Source organism: Carassius auratus, chromosome 43 (genome assembly GCF_003368295.1).
Source record: "Carassius auratus strain Wakin chromosome 43, ASM336829v1, whole genome shotgun sequence".
Taxonomy (NCBI): domain Eukaryota; kingdom Metazoa; phylum Chordata; class Actinopteri; order Cypriniformes; family Cyprinidae; genus Carassius; species Carassius auratus.
Window position 1 is genome coordinate 12,417,605 of NC_039285.1, and position 20,705 is coordinate 12,438,309.

General features: G+C 37.7%; 1 protein-coding gene across 1 annotated transcript; it reads right to left on the minus strand.

Moving 5' to 3' along the window:
* Positions 1–884: 884 nt before the first annotated feature.
* Positions 885–17,016, minus strand: LOC113061730 (phospholipase D3-like). Its single transcript, XM_026231119.1, has 12 exons — positions 16,865–17,016; positions 15,126–15,193; positions 14,885–14,935; positions 5,522–5,682; positions 5,167–5,347; positions 4,978–5,095; positions 4,747–4,874; positions 3,783–3,980; positions 3,435–3,574; positions 2,119–2,281; positions 1,582–1,681; positions 885–1,489 (listed from the first exon to the last, which is right to left on the minus strand). The coding sequence occupies exons 2-12, from the start codon at positions 15,165–15,167 to the stop codon at positions 1,302–1,304; spliced, it is 1,470 nt and encodes a 489-aa protein (XP_026086904.1). The 5' UTR covers positions 15,168–15,193; positions 16,865–17,016; the 3' UTR covers positions 885–1,301.
* Between the last annotated feature and the right edge of the window lie 3,689 nt (positions 17,017–20,705).

Consider the following 20,705-nt stretch of genomic DNA (forward strand, 5'->3'; position numbering starts at 1 on the left):
ATTCAATACAACGAAGCTCACTTTTTCTCAAAGGTAGCCTACTCTGAAAAGAATTACGGTGCAATAAAATGTTATGAAAAACATATAAGAAAAATGCTTTTTAACTGCATTGTACAAATGATCAAGTACTAAAAATCATTCATGGATCTAAAGCTGTTAAAGCTATGTCTAACAGGTCTGCAGGTGTCAGATTTGTGGTGTACATACTGCCCTTTTGGTGTCAACTATATGTTTTTTTAACATTTGTAACAAATATGCAAAATGAAGTATACATGCTGTACTTAGTTTAGTGAAAACTAATTTTCGAGTGAAAATCAACAAGTTTCTAATGGCCAGATATTCAATTGAGCGACTGTTTGTTGAACGGGTGTGTGCTTATGATTTCATTTCTTGTCCTAAAAAATCTGAAATGACCTGAAATAGCCTTCATAAACGCAGTTTGAAGGAAATCCAGGAGCATCCAGGATTATTTTCAGAATCGCATACAAATTTTATGCTACTACAAGAATGTCGCAATACGAATCAAATTATAAAACAATGTAAAACGACATAGAAATGACAAGAAACAGTTTCATTATATCAAGTGTTTAATTGCAACATTTTACACTTTCATAAAACACTAAGCTCTCAATGAAAGAGAGGCTAAATGTAAACTTAACTAAATTTGAAAAGAAAAAAGAAAAAAGAAAAACCTCCCTTAAATATTTTAAGATTCACACCCAATAAAATGTGCATATTTTCAAAAACAAAAAGGTTATAAAAGCTTTAAATTGACTCACACATCACTGTTCCCCTTTCTGATGATTTCTGGTAATGACTCCAGATTTTTAGACATCATAAACCACGTCCTGAAGTAAAAAATGTGTGGAGTGAGTGAATGAAAACAGTCAAGTAGTGGTGACCTAACAACAGATGCGTTCAGACGTTCATGACAACAGACTGGTTATTAATCCAGCAACCCTGCTTCTTCGAGTCAGATCTGATTTATAAATGCAGCAACTGAAATCACTTTAGAAAGAGAAAGCAACAATACAATACACTGAATCAATGCTAATACGATTTCTTCCTGAGAAACTATGTTGAAGTGTTTCTGTTAAGAGGTATATCATTGCATTGGCATTTTGTGCAAAATATATGCAACTGGTCAGAGGTGAGAGTGACATCATTATAATATAATTATTTTTTTGTTAAATGAAGTGCAACCCAGAAATAGAGCAGGACTGTACATGCCCTAAAAACTATCCTCCAGAAAATGCCAGTGTTTTGCACTCTCCAGCGCCCCCTGCAGTGTGAAGCCTGGTCTAGCAGAGGTCTTTGCGGTTGGTCTTGTGGTTGATGTCAGTGCTGTATGAAGAGTCCCAGTCTCTCTCAAACACTGCCTGCAGCTGCTCCTGGACTGTGGGGCTTGTGGACTGAGCTGAAGTCTGGTTCACCACTAACGCAGATCCAGCTGTGTTCACAAAGTAGTCCCCTGACCAATTAGACGTGCCTGGAAAAATGGAGGCAGGGAATAAGATAACAAGACCAAGTTTTTAGAAGACAAACTCTAAAGGGTTTGGATGTTTAAGCAGTGAGCCGTACCTATATAAGCAACCTTATCTGTGACCATGTACTTGTTATGGTTGACTCTGGCAAAGGGAATGTGTTTCTGTCGAGCGTCGGAAGGCACAGTAAAAATTCTCTGTGAGGGGAAAAAATTATTTGTATTCATTTATATCAGACATTTTTTCATATAAATGAATGCATTATTTGGAAAGGGCACATTTAATTGATCAAAATGACAGGATTTCCACATTGCCTAATCTAATTCTTATAAAATTATATTCTAATTCTACTGCTGTCTATTCAAAAAGTCCTCAGTTTTCAACACTGATAATGTTTCTCCATCAGCAGATCATCATATCAGAATGATTTCTGAAGGATCATGTGACACTGAAAACTGGAGGAATGATGCTTTGAAAAAAAATAATTTTAATATATATTCAAATAGAAAATGGCTTTTTGAGCAAATAAATGCAGCTTTGCTATGTGTTCTTTCAAACATGAAAAATCTCTGCCAACCCCAAACTGTGCAACACAAGGGATTCACAGATATAACACAAATGTGTTGGCACTCACCACTTGAATGTCCAGCTTGCTCTTGTACTGTAAGGAAGCTAGCGAGCGGAGGAAAGGGAACATGATGGGGTTGGTATTTTCCCAACAACTGATCAGCAGACGCACACGAACATCACGCTCATAAGCCGCGCGCCGCAGCTGGGTGTCGATATCCACCCAGTAGCTGCAGAGATCAGGGAGAGCAAGGGTTAAACATGATGGGCATTACAGAGATATTGAAGGTTAAAAATGTGCAACTCCATGCAGACTGAGACAATTTTGCTCCTGTTAACTTCTAAATGAACTCTATGGTCTTTTATTGCTTCAATTGTACTCTGAGAGATAACTTCAAAAAATAAATGAACTACAAGAAAACTAAATGAAAACAGAAAATATTAAAATGAAATCAAATTCAAAATATTAACAGTATTAAAGAATATTAACTATAATTATGGAAGCCCATTTCCACAACTGAATAAAAAAAAAAAACATTTTATCTCACAATTCTGACAATTTAAAAAATGTATCATTAAATTTTATCGATCACAAGTGCAGTATGGAGTACCCCAAGGCTCAGTACTAGGGCCATGTATTTTGACATAATTCTGCGCATAAGAGTCATTTCAGGCACAAACAGATAAAGTGAATGGAATTCAGTGTTCATGTGCATCTACTTCTTAAGCTCGAATGGTTTAAAATCACTTTAATGTTTAAACCAACAAGACCTAAAACACGAGCAAATGATGAAACTTCAATTGTATGATGATTAATTTTGAAAAAAACTAAAAAAATTCTCAGAATTGTGTGATGTAAACTCGCAATTGTCAGTTAAAATGTTTTAATTGAGTTAAAATTTGCAGTTCAGACTTTTTATCAGAATTATGAGTTTATAACCCACAACTGCGAGTTGTAAACATGCAATTCTGAGAAATAAAGTCCAAACTGCGAGTTTTTAACTTTTACTCGCAATTGTGTGTTATGAATTCAGAATTGCGAGAAATAAACTCCAGAATTGCGAGTTATCTCATCTCGCAACTCTGTGAAAAAAAGTCAGAACTGTGAGATAAAAACTCGCAATAGCCTTTTTAAATTTTTTATTCAGTGGCGGAAATGGGCTTCCATATATAATAGTATATAAATAAAATAAAAATAAAATAAAAAGGAAGAAAACTTTTTTGGACTGGGGAGGAACTTTTGAGGTTCCACATGATATGCCAGTTAAAATAAATGGTTGAAAAGCCTATGATAAGCAGATTTCATAATGAAGACAGATGGCTTTAGGCTGCTTGGTTATGAAACATGTGCATGAAGGAGGAGGTAGGGAATATACCACAGACCTTTTGTGTCTGGAGTACTCCATAGTGGGGAGATAGTTCATCACAGCGATGTAGACGAACTGCTGGGCATCAGTGATCACGCTGAGGATAGACTGCAGGTCTGGAGTCCGGCCCTCGGCGCACAGTGAAGGAGGAGAGCTCTGTGAGAGACAGAGAGAGAGAGGAAAACTTCCTCAATAATGCCACACAAAACTGCAATCAACTCAGCAACCACTACCAGAACAAGGAACAACAAAAGCCACAAAAAAATTCCACTGGAATACACATCGCCACATTCAGTGCATTAGCTGTGTCTCTGCTCAACCACAGACAAAGCTCAGTTTCTCCAGTGTGCTGGATCTCTCTTACAGATAGATAGACGCTGGCATCGGTCCCATTGAGTGACAGCTGCATGGGCGTGTCCTTGTTGTACAGGGTGGAGTATTCTTGGGGCCAGTGTGCAGGGACGGTCGTGGTCTGACTCAGGTACCAATAAGCCTCGAAGATCTTCCCAAGATCCTCAGCAAGACAGCTGCAGTCATACACAACCGCACCCAACTCCTTCACCTGAGCAGAATCAACACATCAGACAAAAAAAACATACACGGTCCAATGGAGATGTGAAATATATGGAGTATCGGTGCTATTTCTGGGTGAATGAACGTAACTAGAAAAGTATTAGCAGCACATCTCTTCCTGTATTAAAATGTTTATATTCATTACCATTCAGAGGTTTGGGGTCAGTAAGATTTAATTTTTTTTTTTTTTTTGTGCTCACTAAAGATGCATTTATTGTATTAAAAAAAATACAATAAAAACAGTAATATTGTGAAATATTATTACAATTTTAAATAACCATTTTCTTCTGGAATATATTTTAAAATGTAATTTATTTCTGTGATCAAAGCTGTATTTTCAGCATCATTTCTCCAGTCTTCAGTGTCACATGATCCTTCAGAAATCATTCTACTATGCTGATTTGCGGCTCAAGAAACATTTCTGATTTATAATCACAAACACTTGAGCTGCTTATTATTTGTATGAAAATCGTGATACATATTTTCAGGATTTCTGATGAACAGAAAGTTCGAACGAACAGCATTTATTTGAACTCTTTGAATCTTTACAGACTCCTTTAATCAATTTAAAGCATTTTTTGCTGATTTGTAAGTTTTCTTTACATAAAATATACCTTTGAATGTTACCATAATTATTTCTACTATATGAGGCATGTAGGTGAGGAAGCAAAAAAATCCAAAATACTGATATCAAACCATGTGGCAATTCAAGTTAGCAATCCTTGTGTAAAAATGACAAAAGAAATATGGCTGACCTGTGTTAGTGACCTCCAGTCCATATTGGCGCTTCCTATGTAGATGTGCTTCTTATCCACGATCCAGAACTTCGTGTGCAGCACACCTGTCGTTAGCTCTCGCATGTTCACCATCCGCACATCAGCTCCTGCAGGAAGCAAGGCGTCATTTAATATAACGTTTACATCTGTGCTGATATACGCTTTTACTTTTGCATGGCTGTTAAATATGTCAAAGTCAAGTTGACTTACCAGAATCAGTCAGGAACTTAATGTCATTCATAGGTTTTTTCTCTGATGGTTTATCAACTGCAATTCGGACAGAGACTCTCCCCGAGAGCTGCCCTAGCTCCTCCAGAATTTGCTCACCCTACAATGAACAGATCACATGATCAGATCACAGATCACTTATTATTAATTCAGTAAACGTCACGTCCAAACCTGATTGGCTGTGGCCTCGTGTGTGTGCGTGTCATCATTGGTGAGAGTCCAGTAGAAGGAGGCAATGTCCAGACTGCTTTGAGCACTAGATATAAGGTTGAGCCAGGCTTCATATACAGACTGATGAGTGGTTGAGGAGTTAAACACCAGTCCCTCAGGAATACTCTCCACTAAAACAATCCTGTTAACGACACACATGGGCAACAGAGCCTTAAATGCAGACTTCATTGAAAGTGCAGCTGTGAAACTGTGTGCTGTGGTTAACCTCATTTACCAGTGGACCACAGAAACACACAAAGAAGTGTGTGACAGAATGAGAAGTGAGCCAAATAAAGTCCCATGGGTGGGAGTCTACCTGCAGGGATCATTACAGGTTTCTCTGATTAGAAGATGCTCCTTCTGCCCAGATGATTTTGAGGATGAGGATGTTGCCATGGGAAGAAGCAGGGCTTGGAGTGACAGGAGGATCAGCAGTATTGTGGTTAAACAGGTGAGGATGATCAGGCACCTGTAATACTAAACACAAAGAAAAAAACGCTAAAAACCTCTGGGCAATGATAGAGAGATAACGAATAAGGTACAGTTCTCCACAATTCTCATAAAATAATTGAACATGTAAAATGATTTAAACAAATTGAGGTACAATGTAACTAACAGTAGTTATAAATTTTGACTGGCTGATATTATAAATTTATTTTTGATTTACCAATATTGATATTGGACATGCATCAGCTGATATTAAACAGATGTTTGAAACGAGTCACACATTGGCTGGTAATATATTAATTTATTTAGAATTTATTGTTCATTATTTATTTTGTGCAAACTTCATATAGCTAAAACTGTAAATTCTACTTCTTGTTACAAGTATTGTAGAACCATCACTTCTACCACAAAAGACTGCTTTTTAAGTTATCTTCCTGATGTATCCAAAATCCTTAGCATATCCAAAACCTCAGAACAACTTAATGATTTAACAGAAACTATGGACTCTCTCTTTTCTAGCACTTTAAATACAGTTGCTCCTTTACGCTTAAGGAAGGTTAAGGAAAACAGTTTGATACCATGGTATAATGAGCATTGTGAGTGCGCGTTTAGTTTCGGTTTTGGTTTCACTCGCTCCGTGTCCAATAAAACAATTCACGTAATCCGTTTTCTGATAAAATATCTTCCTTTAATCTTGATTGTCAGTTCAATAAAACAAATAAAATTAAAAAAGCAAAATATGATCTTAAATCTTCAATATCACGGATGCGGTAAAGAAAACTGTGCAACTCCACTGTATTCCAAAGAGCGCACTGCCGCAAAGCTTCACAGTCGTGATTCTTAAAGAGCCAGTAAACAATTTTAACATATTACATATTTTTACAGAATATTTATCCAAATGGTAACATAAATAAAGTAAGATTACAAATGAAGCAAATTCAAACAAAAATATTCAAAAACTGAATCTAATCAAAATAGGCTCTTACATTACCGGCCCCTAATTGTTCTCAAACTCTTTGAAACAATTACTTAAATGTATACAGAAGGAGCCATATTATTTTAATATCCAATGTAAATTCTTAAAGTCCAAAGCAACACAAATTTAGGTTCCTATAGGCATATTGCCTTCACTACTCATTCTGCCTCCTGCAACAGGCAAAGTTTTGTTATGGGTCTTTCCAAAATGTTGGTTTTTGTTTTAATGCGGACTTGTCGAACGAGACCCTTCTTGTCAGGAATAGTTTCAATAACTCTTGCTAACATCCAGGAATTTCTAGGGGCGGAGTCATCAACTACCAGAACAATGTCTCCAACAGAGAAGTTTCTTCTTGTGTTATTCCACTTTTGTCTCTGTTGTAGTTGTGGCAAATATTCACGACACCAACGTTTCCAAAACAAATCAGAAACATACTGCACCTGTTTCCATTTGCGTCTAGAATACAGGTTGTCTTTGTCAAACAGTCCTGGAGGCAACGATGGTTTTGTCTTGAGTAACAACAAGTGATTTGGAGTCAAAGCTTCCAGATCGTTTACGTCGCTTGATGTTGCTGTTATTGGACGACTGTTAATTATAGCCTCTGCCTCACAGAAAACAGTTTGAAGGCATTCCTCATCAAGAACTTGTTCTCTGATTGTAGCATTAAGGATTTTTCTTATTGAGCGTATCAATCTCTCCCATGCCCCGCCATGGTGAGACCCAGTGGGAGGATTGAAAACCCACTTAATTCCTTGCTGGCTGAGATGGTCCTGAATCTTTTCGTTGTTCCATTTTTCAATGGATTGTCTTAATTCACGCTCGGCAGCTACAAAATTGGTCCCATTGTCTGACCTGATAACTTTCACTTGTCCTCTTCTGGCTACAAATCGACGTATAGCATTTATACAGGAATCAGTATCCAATGAAGAAGCCACTTCGATATGCACTGCACGAATTGCTAAGCAAGTGAAGATAACACCATATTTCTTGACAATGCTTCTTCCACGTTTAACCATGAATGGTCCAAAGTAATCTACACCTACTCTTGTAAAAGGTGGATCATCTGGTAACACCCTGTCTGATGGTAAGTCTGCCATTATTTGCTTTCCTGTTGAGGAATGTAAACGACGACAAATAACACATTGTGCGAGAATTTTTCTGATTGCAGATTTGGCACCTGGTATCCAGTATTTCTGTTGCAGTGCAGAAGTCATGTGATTTCTGCCACTGTGTCCTGTTTTCTCATGAATATTCTGGAGGATTAAGTTGGTGACATGAAGATCCTTTGGAATAATCATAGGACGCTTGCTTTCTTCCGGCATAGCAGCATTGCTAAGTCTTCCACCAACGCGTAAAACTTCACTGTGCAACTGGGGGTTTAACCTGTAAATCGAACTGTTTCTCTTTATGGCTTGCCCACGTTGCAGAGCTGATATCTCCTCAGCAAACTTCTCTCTTTGACAGTACTTCACTATTTCAAGCTCAGCCTCCTCCAAATCATCAACTGAGATGTTACTTCCTTTCCATTTAGCTTTGATGTCTTCCATCCTTTTGTTCACTATCTGCTTGCCGTTACTTGAATTGACTAGAGTCTCTGCAGCAGTAAGTGTCTTTCTCTTTTGTACAAGATCCAACAGCATGGTCTTAAATTTTAGAATCCATGCTACAATGCGCCGAAGCTTTATCCAAGAGGAGAAATGATCCATCAGTTGTCTAACAGAACTGTTATTATGTTGGGTCTGTACTGAATTGACCAACACAGACTTCTTGATCTCTGGATCATCTGCGGATATTATAATTTCTTCCATGCTCTTTGGCCACTCATCTGTGGATTGGTAAAGAAATTTTGGACCTGAGATCCATTTTTCATTTTGCATGAAAGTGTTGACCTTTTGCCCTCTCGAGGCACAATCTGCTGGATTTGAGCCAGTTACAACATGGTTCCACTGTTCGATCTTTGAGGCCTTCAGAATTGTTGTGACTCTGTTCGCCACAAATGTTCTGAATCTTGTGCTTTCATTTCTGAGATATTTAAGTACAGCTGTGCTGTCCGTCCAGAAGACTGAAGGTTTAAGTTTCAGCTGTAACTCTCCTTTTAACATCAGATCCATTTTTGTGGCAACTGTCGCAGCTGTCAGTTCCATTCGTGGAATTGTAGGCCTTTTTAAAGGGGCAACTCTGGACTTCCCCATCATCAGTGCACAGTGCACCTGGTCCTGTTGATTACGTAGAAGAAGATAGCTTGCTGTACCATACGCATCTTCACTCGCATCTGCGAAGTGATGGAGCTGTGCCACAACAGTTTCTCCGAAATCTGCTGGTTTAATGCATCTGCTCACTTTGAACTCTTCAAGCTGATGAAGTCCACTGAGCCAGTCTGTCCACCTTTGTTTTGCTTGCTCTGGAAGATCATCATCCCATCCTATTTTCAGTCTGCATAAATCCTGCAGGATCATCTTTGCTGGTAAAACTACAGGTGCAAGAAACCCCAATGGGTCATAGATAGAGCTGACGATTGAGAGCAGTCCTCGTCGAGTGAATGGACGATCTTTAATGACTATTTTGAATTGAAATGTGTCTGACTCGACATTCCAGTGGATGCCCAATGCTCTTTCCATTGGCAGTGTTTCCTGATCAAGATCCAAGTTTTTCACTCCATCAGTCCATTCATTCTTAGGGATAGCTGCCAGCACAGCACGACTGTTGCTTGTCCACTTGACCAGGCGAAAACCTCCTTTGGAACATATTGCTCGCAGACCATGATATAACTCTATGGCTTGTGTCTCAGTGGCTGTGGACTTTAAACAGTCATCTACATAAAAATTTCGAAGAACAGCATCAGCAACATCAGGTTTGAACAGTGTGCCGTGATCTTCAGCACACCTCCTCAAAGCAAAGCTGGCGCAGCTGGGCGAAGAAGTAGCGCCAAATAAGTGGACAACCATTTTATGTTCCACCAAGTCTCCATTATAATCTCCGTGAGGCCACCACAGGAACCTAAGAAGATTTGAATCCTCTTCATGCACGCGAACCTGGTGGAACATAGCTTCCACATCTGCCATAAAGGCGATCCTTTCTTGTCTGAATCTTGTAATGACACCAACAAGATTACTTGTGAGGTTGGGACCTTGTAAAAGTTGTTGGTTCAACGATATCCCTTGATACGATGCCCCACAGTCAAAAACAACCCTCAGTTTGTGCTTGACGGGATGGTACACCCCATGGTGAGGTATGTACCATATTTTGCCATCGGTTTTCTTGTGGTTGTCTTTTGTGAGCTCAACAGCATAATCATTTTTGATGAGACTGTTCATGAAAGATGTATACTCTGTGTGGAAATCAGGATTTCTGATGAATTTTCTTTTCAAATTCAGAGCCCGTTGTTCAGCCACCACACGACTATTTGGCATCTGAATAGCCTTGTTCTTCAAAGGCAGGCACAAGCTGTAATGACCATCTACAAGCTTAGCTGAGTCAGACATCATTTTCATAAATTGGAGGTCTTCCTTGGACATTTCCACTTGATCATCCTTTTCTGCTTCAGGGAAATCCTGCTTGAATTGCTGTTGCCACAAGTCTTCTAATCTGGCTACTGATATGCGATTCACCGATACTGGAGCACACCTTCCTTTTCTTGTGACATCATTACTATTCCTGAGAGGCCCATTGACTGTCCAGCCCAACTTGGTTCTAACAGCAAAAGGTCCATTGTCTTTACTACTAATAACTTGCCAAGGCTCCATGACTTCAGGCACATTAGCTCCTATTAGTAGTCCAATTTTTGCTTCAATACTAGGGAGACAAACCTCTTTAAGATACGGCCATCTCTCCAAATCCTTTTGCTGTGGAATGTTACTCTTGTGAACTGGAATTGTTTTCTGTGTGAAGACGTCTGGAAGTGGAACAAACTCGTCACCATCTAGACTACTAATCTCCAACCCAGACACTATGTGAGTTTTGACTTGTTTTTCATCTCCCATGGTTTTTAGAAGTATATCAGTCTTTCTTCCATTCACTTTCAGCTCAGACATCAACGCTTCTGTACAAAAAGTATCTGAACTTCCTGGGTCGAGAAAGGCATACGTTTTGACCAGTTGTGTACCTTTAGTAGTCTTAACTTGTACAGGAACAATTGACAAAGTACATTCAGTCTCACAGGTATCTTCGTCTCCACTTGCGTCCTTTTTTGCACAGACTAGTGCACTAGTAACAGACTGTCTTTCACAGCTATCCATTTTGTCTTCCTGAAGACAAGCAGTTTCCTTCGACTTCATATGCAGTATGGTTGGATGTGGCAAAGAACATTCACTGCAGCTCATTCTATCTTTGCATTGTTTGCTCATGTGACCATGCTTTAAACAGCCAAAACACAATCCTTTGGTTCGCAAAAAGTCAATTTTCTCTTGATGTGTCTTGCTTCTCAATCTTTTACAGGATTCCAAATTGTGTTGCAGTACTTTACAAAAAAGACATGGTTTCTTCTGGTTGCTGGCATGTTTATTTTGCGATCTTTGAACTGCAAGTGTGTCATCATCTTCAACCTTTTTGTCAACTGGTACAGCACTAGTCGTGAAGACCCTTTTTGTTACAGCCTTTTTATAAGCGCTTGCTTCTGCTTGTGACTTAGCATGTCCTTTAGCTGCTGAACTATCTTTTATGTCTCCAAACACTGGATGGAGAGAAATCCTTGCCTGCTTATTAATGAAATCAACTAAATCTTTGAACTTCACTCTAGCATTTCGCTTCTCTTGAATATCACATGCCACCGATCGCCATTTTTCTCTTAATTTGAATGGAAGTTTCACCACGATGGCTCTTAGATTTGCTGCATTATCCATCTCTTCCATGTAACTTATATCTGACATTGCATTGCAGCATCCTGACAGAAACAATGAAAAGGAGTGAAGTGCTTCTCCATCTTCAGGTTTGATGGAAGGCCAGTGTAGAGCTTTGCTCATGTATGCGTCTGCAATCTGATACTCATTTCCAAAATGCTCTCTCAGAAGCTGCTTTGCCTTAAGATAGCCTTCTGCTGGATTCATATGTAGACAGCTACGAACCAGTTCCTTAGGCTTTCCAGTCGTGTACTGTTCCATGAAGTACAAACGGTCTTTATCATTATCGGTACGTTCTTCAATGCCATGTTCGAAGGCCCGAATGAACAGCTTATAATCGAGAGGATCTCCTTTGAAAATAGGTATGTCAATTGAAGGAAGCATGGACATTTTTTGATGCTTCACTAAGCACTCAGTGATGCTGGCTTGTCGCTCCATAGCATTACATAATGTACCAACTACGTTTCCCTCTCTACCTGTAGAAGGCTCATTTGGGATGGAGTTATTAGTTGACTGTGGCCTAAGAGGTTGAAAAACATTATCAAGCAGACTTTCCTGTTTCAGTACATCTTCACGAGGTGTTATGCTACCTGTTTCCAGATCCATTCCCTTGTGACTTACTGCTGAAGACCGACAACTTTCATACTGCTTAATAACTTTAATCTTAGCATCTGACACTGCAAGGGCAACTTCTAGCTCAAATTCTTCCCTTTTTGCTTTTAGTTCAGCCTCTTGTCGTTCAATAGCTTGTTTCTTCTTCAATGCAGCATGTTTAACAAGCAGTGCAGCTCTTTCTGCTTCAGCAGATATTCGTGCAGAAGAAGTTGTAGAAGCTGTAGATCTGCCATCTACTGACCCATGTTTCTTATGTTTCTTACTGGAAGTCACTGACACAGAGGAAATGCTATCATCAGGATTCACTTCTAGGTCACACTGTATTGCTTGCTCAGCATTTTCTGCAACCTGTTTCATCCACCTGTTGACTGCATTAATAAATCTTTCACATGAGCTTACTCTTGGTTCAAACCATGTATGCTGGTCCTTTGCATAATCTTCATCAGACATGTACTCCTCAACAGCATGATTCAGCTGACAGAAGTCTTTATACAAATGTTTGTACTCAGTTTCCAGTTTAGTTCGAACAATGTCAATATGTGCAGAATCATCCATAAGTTGTTCAATTTCCTTAGATTTACTTGTGAGCTGAGCAAGTTTAGCTTTCCTTGACTGCAAAAGCCTTTGCAATCTTTCTTCCTTTGCTTTCTCCGTCATTTTTATTGGCCTTTTAGCACTAGTGCAATCCTCATTAATCTTCGTATTTTCATCCATTCTTAGTTTAAAGCATCAAAACGAATGATTAATTGCCCTTATATCATTTGCTGAACTGTGCAGTATCACGTTGAAAATTTTTTTTTTTTTCTTTTTTTTACCTCAGAAATCTTCTCCGCAGAAACTGCGCCATTAGATTGCGGGTAGATAAGGCCGCGCTTCCGAGGTAATCCTATAACGTCCTTTTCCAACGAAACTCCACATAACATGTACTGCAAGATCCACTGTTCCGTAAAACATCCACATATCTTCGTGTCAAACACGTCCTTATCCTTCAGGAGTAGTTTTCTTTACTAATGTGAGTGCGCGTTTAGTTTTGGTTTTGGTTTCACTCGCTCCGTGTCCAATAAAACAATCCACGTAATCCGTTTTCTGATAAAATATCTTCCTTTAATCTTGATTGTCAGTTCAATAAAACAAATAAAATTAAAAAAGCAAAATATGATCTTAAATCTTCAATATCACGGATGCGGTAAAGAAAACTGTGCAACTCCACTGTATTCCAAAGAGCGCACTGCCGCAAAGCTTCACAGTCGTGATTCTTAAAGAGCCAGTAAACAATTTTAACATATTACATATTTTTACAGAATATTTATCCAAATGGTAACATAAATAAAGTAAGATTACAAATGAAGCAAATTCAAACAAAAATATTCAAAAACTGAATCTAATCAAAATAGGCTCTTACAAGCATACTCGCACCCTAAAGAGAGCAGCAAAACTAGGAAAACAAAGGAAAAAAAGGAAAACAAAACTAGAGGTATTTCATATTGCTTGGAGGGAAAGTAACCTATCCTACAGAAAAAAAGCATTAAAAAGTGATAGATCTGATTACTTTTCTTCTCTTTTAGAAGAAAACATATATAACCTCAGGTATTTATTCAATACAGTGGCTAAATTAATGAAAAATAAAGCATTAACAAGTGTTAACATTGCCCAACATCACAGCAGTAATGACTTTATGAACTACTTTACTTCTAAAATCGATACTATTAGAGATAAAATTGCAACCATTCAGCCGTCAGCTACAGTGTCACATCAGACAGTGCACTATAGACCCCCTGAGGAACAGTTCCACTCATTCTCTACTATAGGAGAGGAAGAATTGTATAAACTTGTTAAATCATCTAAACCAACAACATGTATGTTAGACCGTATTCCATCTAAGCTCCTAAAAGAGGTGTTTCCAGAAGTCATAGATCCTCTTCTGACTATTATTAATTCCTCATTGTCATTAGGATATGTCCCCAAAACCTTCAAACTGGCTGTTATTAAGCCTCTTATCAAAAAACCACAACTTGACCGCAAAGAACTAGTTAATTATAGACTGATCTCGATTGTCCCTTTCCTGTCCAAGATACTAGAAAAGGTAGTGTAAATGTAAATGTAGTATTCTCACAAGTATCTGTGAGGATTTCCAGTCAGGATTTAGACTGTATCATAGTACTGAGAAAGCTCTCCTTAGAGTTACAAATGATGTGCTTTTATCATCTGATCGTGGTTGTATCTCTCTATTAGTGCTATTGGATCTTAGTGCTGCGTTCGACACAATTGACCACAACATTCTTTTGCATAGACTAGAACACTTTGTTGGCATCAGTGGAAGTGCATTAGCATGGTTAAAATCATACTTATATGACCACCATCAATTAGTAGCAGTGAATGGAGAGGTATCATATCGATCACAAGTGCAGTATGGAGTACCTCAAGGCTCAGTACTAGGGCCGTGCATTTTGACATAATTTTGAGCATAAGTGTCATTTCGGGCTCAAACTGAAAAAAGTGAATGGAATTCAGTGTTCATGTGCATCTACTTCTTAAGCTCGAATGGTTTAAAATCACTTTAACGTTTAAACCAAAAAGACCTAAAACACGAGCAAATGATGAACCTTCAATTGTATGATGATTAACCTTTGCAATTAATCCAAGAATCACCTGCGTTTGGTTCCCTGGTACCTGGTCCATACAAATTAATGATCACTAAACATCAAAATCCTTTGAAGTGACTATCACCGATGTGCACATTGACGCTGAAACGATATTTCATGCACCCCTAGTTCACAGCCACGATCAGGATAGATTGATTCACTACCTTTTGTGAGCCAAGATGTGTTTCTCCTCTGCTTAGCTCCACATCATCCATCTTGATCAAGACATTGAAAACAAACAGAATTGTATTTAATCAAACACAGCAATTTAAGTTTGCACATAAATTCATAATTTAAAACCAGCAGATAACTCTTAAACAATAAGTGAACTTAAGGAGCATATAAGAAATCACAATCAGTTCTAAATCATTTAAATGAAGAAATCAGTAATCGTGTATAACCTACCTTTTCGTACGGTATATTTGACTTCATTGTGTCGAGGCTCATCAGTGCATTAGGAGGAAATAAAAAACCTGCAAAAAATGAAATGCGAGTCACTCTGTCTCTGGGGAATCAGTGTTCATGTAAGCATGTAGACTGGACGGTGAGCGCTTGTGCCATTCTTTGTTCTGTCTCCCGTGTCCAGCACTTTTATAGAAACAGGCTTTTTGCCAGCTCATTATACCGAAAGAGCCAGACGTCAGCGTTAGTGGTTATAGACTGAACAGTCAGGAGACTGACACATGAGTCTTGATGAGCTCGGCAAATGTTCAACACGCAGCCGGAGCTGTGGGATATCATTTGATTTAAAAGTGGAAGTGTTTTTGAAGACGCGGGGAAACTGAAGAAATGTAGATGCTGTGCAGCTTATGAGAGTCATGAGACTGAGCTTCCTGATAGTGACGTGATCTAGCGATTGTTTTATTTAACACACTCCTAGTGTACAACTCAATGTGTGAATGACTTAATTACGTCTAATCAATTTTCATATTATAATGGTTAACCTCATAAAGCCTGTACATTTCAAAGGCCTTTAAATTTCCAGCATGATCAAAACTTTGCTGAAAAAACTATTTTTTAAATCATCTTTTAAAATATAAAAAAAGATACATTAGGTTTTTGAGGAATGTTTATTTGTCAATCTCTCAATCATCAATGCATTGCATTATGTTTTTCCTCCACAATAAAGACTACAGATCATTTGCTCATAAAACTAAACAATTAAAAATCATCTTAAGACATATTATAGGGAGATAAATCGTGACAACTGATATGTATATTTTATGTAAGTAGTTTGAAGTTCTGTTATAAAGATCTCAATGATTTATATTAAATGCAATCAGAATTGCATCTTACTTCTTGGCCATATTAATAAAAACTGCACCAAACTGAGCTCCATATCTTGACTATATCACACTGAATGAGACATAAAATCCCAGCTGCATAGTAATAAACTATATATTACACTAATATATTTTGACAAATAGTTCAATAAGTTGTTTACATTATTATTTCACATCTCAGGCTTTACAGGGTTAAAATGAGAGAAGAAGCACAGTCTGACACTTTTAATTGTGTGCAAATTGCTGTTGATAGAAGCATCTGCTAAATGAAAAAAGAAATCAAAAAAACAGAAGGCCATATGTTTCATTCTTTCAGAAACTCTTCTGCTTAAGCCCATGACATAACTTCTGTAAAATGAGTCCTCCTCACATGAGTCTAATCATGTGCACTTTTTCATATAAAAAATAGTATTGTGCAACCTGAAAATGATAATTTGCCCTACAAAGAAATCAAGTCAAACAGGTTTGAAACAGCACGAAGATGAGTAACTGACAAGAAAACATTTCTGGGTGAAATGTCCTTTTAACTAAGAGTTGTGAATGCGTCTCAAAGATTACAAATACTGTCATACTGTAAATAACATTCCTAATAAACGCTATCTCTAACCCAAGTGAGCTGTTTACAAAGATATCCTCTGTGGGACAAGCCTATGATAACGTTACCCCACGAAGTCACGCAGGTCACTAGTGTTTGACACACAGCCGTGGTCTATTTCTGCTTTCGTGAGTGTAATGTAACGTTACATACAGTGACACGTTTGTAGTTGTTGAATACTAAATGTGCACACACAACCTCAGTTAAAGCAGCTGTTTAAAAGTTGAAGGAAATGTTAGTAGCGTTATAGGAACTCAAGGACATACCTGTGATCTAACAGCTCACAAAGCAAACCATCCCGTCTGACACAAAGCGATAAATCAGCTGTCAGTGAGCTCTGTTTACTGACGAAGACAAGCGCGCGCGCTGTTAACAATAACGAGGTGAGATCAGATCAGCGTAAACAGAGCGTGCGCTGTTAGAAGAGTCACGTGACCACATTTTAAGTAGCCTATGGGTGAAAGCCATGACAGTGACGTAAACAGTACAAATTCACTTCAGTTTGATCAGGGTCATGTTAATGAAAACGGTTTTCTACAATAACAATTAACAATATGACATCGGTTAATTGTTATTTCCCGCTGCTCTCCGGTCATGCTGTTTATTTAATTATGTATGTTGGCTAACACATGATTTTATTTAGAACATCTCAAGTTACCCTACATAAAAACAACCCTGTCTGATTTAAATCATTTTACTGTCTTTACGTTTTTGAAACACATAATGACTAGTAAACCGAAAACTATTTTACGTAAATTACTTATAATTATCTAATAATTATTATAATTTCAACACATTTTGTCAATTAACACGAATGTATATTTCTTAAAAAAAAAAAAAGATAAATAGTAAAATTACTAATTTACAAAAATAAGGTTTTAAGTAAATTAATCAAATGAATTTATGCTTAAAGAAACACTTTTGACTTCTGGACCATAAAAAAAATAAAATAAATAATAATAATTATTATTATTATTATTATTGTTATTATTATTATTATTATTATTATTAAAAAAAACATCTGCTGAAAGCTCGACCATCTACCAATCAACAGCTGAAAGTCTATTTATGATGTCATGTGTGTTTTTCTCCAGCAGAGGGAGACATTGGACTACATTTTATTTGAATACCAGCGCTGCATACTGAGACTGAAAACTGTTAATTTAGATTATGATGCTAAAATAATGCGAGGAGGTGAGAACAAATGTTTAATTATTTATTTTACCTCTTGATTTCTTGAAGTAATACTCCATCATATAGTTGGAAGACAAAACTATGCCCACATGTAGTGTTTATGAAATGGAACCACAGAAACCTCATTCACGGAGGTAAATTAATAATATTTGATCATGCTTAAACTGACAGTCTCAGACCTGAATTAAATCTAATTGTCAAATTCTCTTTTTTTCTCAATATCTTCAGTCAGAAAGTTTAAATTAGCCTAGGCTATATATCATTGGAAGAAGTCACATTATAACCGGCACAAAAGCAACATACCAGTAATTCATTGAATGCACAAACAGGTGTCTGTGTGAGTGTGCTCGTGTCTCGCGCAGACGGTGAGTGCCCCGCGGCGCGCGCAGTTACAGGAGAGAGCCAGGATTCAGGAACCTGCCCCGCTCCAGGATGCAGTCAGGTGTCTGTCCCTAAAAAAATAAACTGCACTGACATTAACGGATCAGTTTAACATCCGGGCTTCCAGCTAACACGGAACAAACTTTCTTCCAGTTACATGAACTGTCCGATCTTACTTGTTTAGAAAACATTCAAAAGTAACGTTGCCTTACTTAATGTTTTGAATGTAACTTGAATGTTTCAAGAATGTTTCCTTCTTAACGTTCTTATAAAAGAGAAAAATGCGTCATGTAATGGATCATAATAATGGCCATCCGTCCACTTCAAGAACATATTGCTTCATTGTTATGACCTCACATCCTTCTTTTAATTGGATATGGCCATGTTCTTATATTCTTGTGCAATTTTTCCAGGAACTGAAAATAACAAGATCTTTTTTTTTTATTGTCATAGATATTGAAATATTATATTATATTAAACGCCATGCATTATATATAGGGTGATATCAGCTAAATTGGGCCACTTTTTGGTAAATCATTTGGGACAATAATACAATACCATACATGCCTATTCCATGTGTATTTATGATTAATAATTACTGTTTTTAATAATTTTGTGTTGAAGTTATGTAATAAAATATAATTATTTAGGCCCTAAAAATATATATATATTTTTTTTTTTTTCACTTTTCACTTTCTGTCAAGGCTCCTTATAATACACAGGTATGTAAAAGGTTGTTCTGTTACTGCGGTAAGTTAATCATCTCATTGTATCAGAGCGAATGGTGTGTGTACATTACAACAGGTTACTTCATTAGCATGCAAGCAGACACTTCTCTGAGGTAGATTTACAAGAACTGAAGATTACAAACATAAATTCACAAAAGCTACCTTTGTTTTTCTGCATTGTAAACACAAACTGAATATTTATCGGTTGTTCTCATAAAGAAGTGAGCAGTTTAAGTGATATTTAGATTCCCTTTGACCATGTCATGACTGTTTATCCCATGCGCCGCTCTTTTAATTCAATGCCAGTGTTCTCCTCTATTCTCAGCTCTCGCTCACCTGTACACATCATAAACCCAGGTTAGTCATTTCCCACCTGCCCATTTGCTTTTACCTGTTCTAAAATGAAACCTGTGTTGTAAACCTGCCTCTCATAATCCCACAAAACTTATGCAATTTCCTGCCAGATGAAAGGAGACTTTAAAAACCCAGTTTATTAGCAAATAAGCCCCCCTCTAACCCTGCCATTGGAAATCTCCTTCAAACAGATCGTGTGGACAGAGAATGAAAACAGGCCAGTATTTGCTCTCTGGCGCTGTATTTATAATAAATGTCATTTGTATGTTCTCATTCTTCCACAATAGAGACTTGAATATGTGTGGCCGGGTGAAATGAACGTGAAAATCACACACACACACACATACACACACACACACACAAGCATAAGCATGTATATATGTGTGAGCTTCGGCAAACTCTTCTGATTTTTTTTTCTTTCTGCCAGGATCACGGAAAAGAGCTTCATCTGTGACCACCCAAACGCGGAAGTAACCAGGACACACCCGGAGTCATAAACTGTGGCAAAGGGCCAAAGCTTTTGATCACATGCAGATAGAGATTCCTGGTTAATAAACAAGTGTACAAAAGGAACGAGTGATAAACATAACAGTGAAAGAAAAGAATGACTGGGATATGTGTAATAAACTTCACCCCCCCATCTGACGTGGTTTACCATAGTAAAGCAATATAATAATTCATATTTGAATATAATTGCTCATTTTATGAGGCAGCATTGAATCTCATATTTCATTCATCTTTTGAATCGTGTGGTGAAAGTAACCAGCCCACGTTTTTGTTCTGATATACTCTCTGTGAAATAACCTGCACGTCAGGTTGGTGCGTTGGCCACCTGCTTCATCTCTGACCAGGATGTGGTTTACAATCCTGAGGCTCTGAGCAGAGCATTGTCAAAGTCACATACTCCAGACACGACCTGAACACACCCGGCTCTTCAGACCTCGCCCTCTCCAACACAGATTCATCCCGGCTTGTCTTTACAGTCCGGTTCTCACGGTACAACATCGACATCACTGGGATCAGATCTTATAGTTTCTGACACTGAATGATATGATTCATACAGACTTTGGTAAAGAGTTACCCCTTGAGGTTTCTCTAAGTGAAATGAATTATAATGAAATGAATTAAAAAACATGAAGACACCTATGATAACCCATCATACTCCACCAGGGATTCACAAATCTTTATTTATTTATTTATTTTTTATCAGCCAAACCCCTTTGACCTAACATCTCCCGAGAAAGTAAATTAATATTTAAGTTTTAATAATTTAATATAATAATGATGTTCACCTCAAGTGCTGATTAAAGGTACAGGTTGTGGGACCTGCCACTAGAGGGCGCACTACCAAAACAATAACAATCTTGTGGTTTGATGACACTACGAAGGAGTGTGGAATGATGGGATTTGTTGTCTTCTGTCCAAAATTATCAAATTAAGTGATTGCTGT

Coding starts and splice junctions, on each gene's coding strand:
- LOC113061730 (XM_026231119.1), bottom strand. CDS start 15,167: ATGAGCCTCGACACAATGAAGTCAAATATACCGTACGAAAAG. Junction 14,936..15,125: donor CAAATATACCGTACGAAAAG/GTAGGTTATACA, acceptor GTCTTGATCAAG/ATGGATGATGTGGAGCTAAG. Junction 3,981..4,746: donor ACTGGAGGTCACTAACACAG/GTCAGCCATATT, acceptor GATTCTGCTCAG/GTGAAGGAGTTGGGTGCGGT.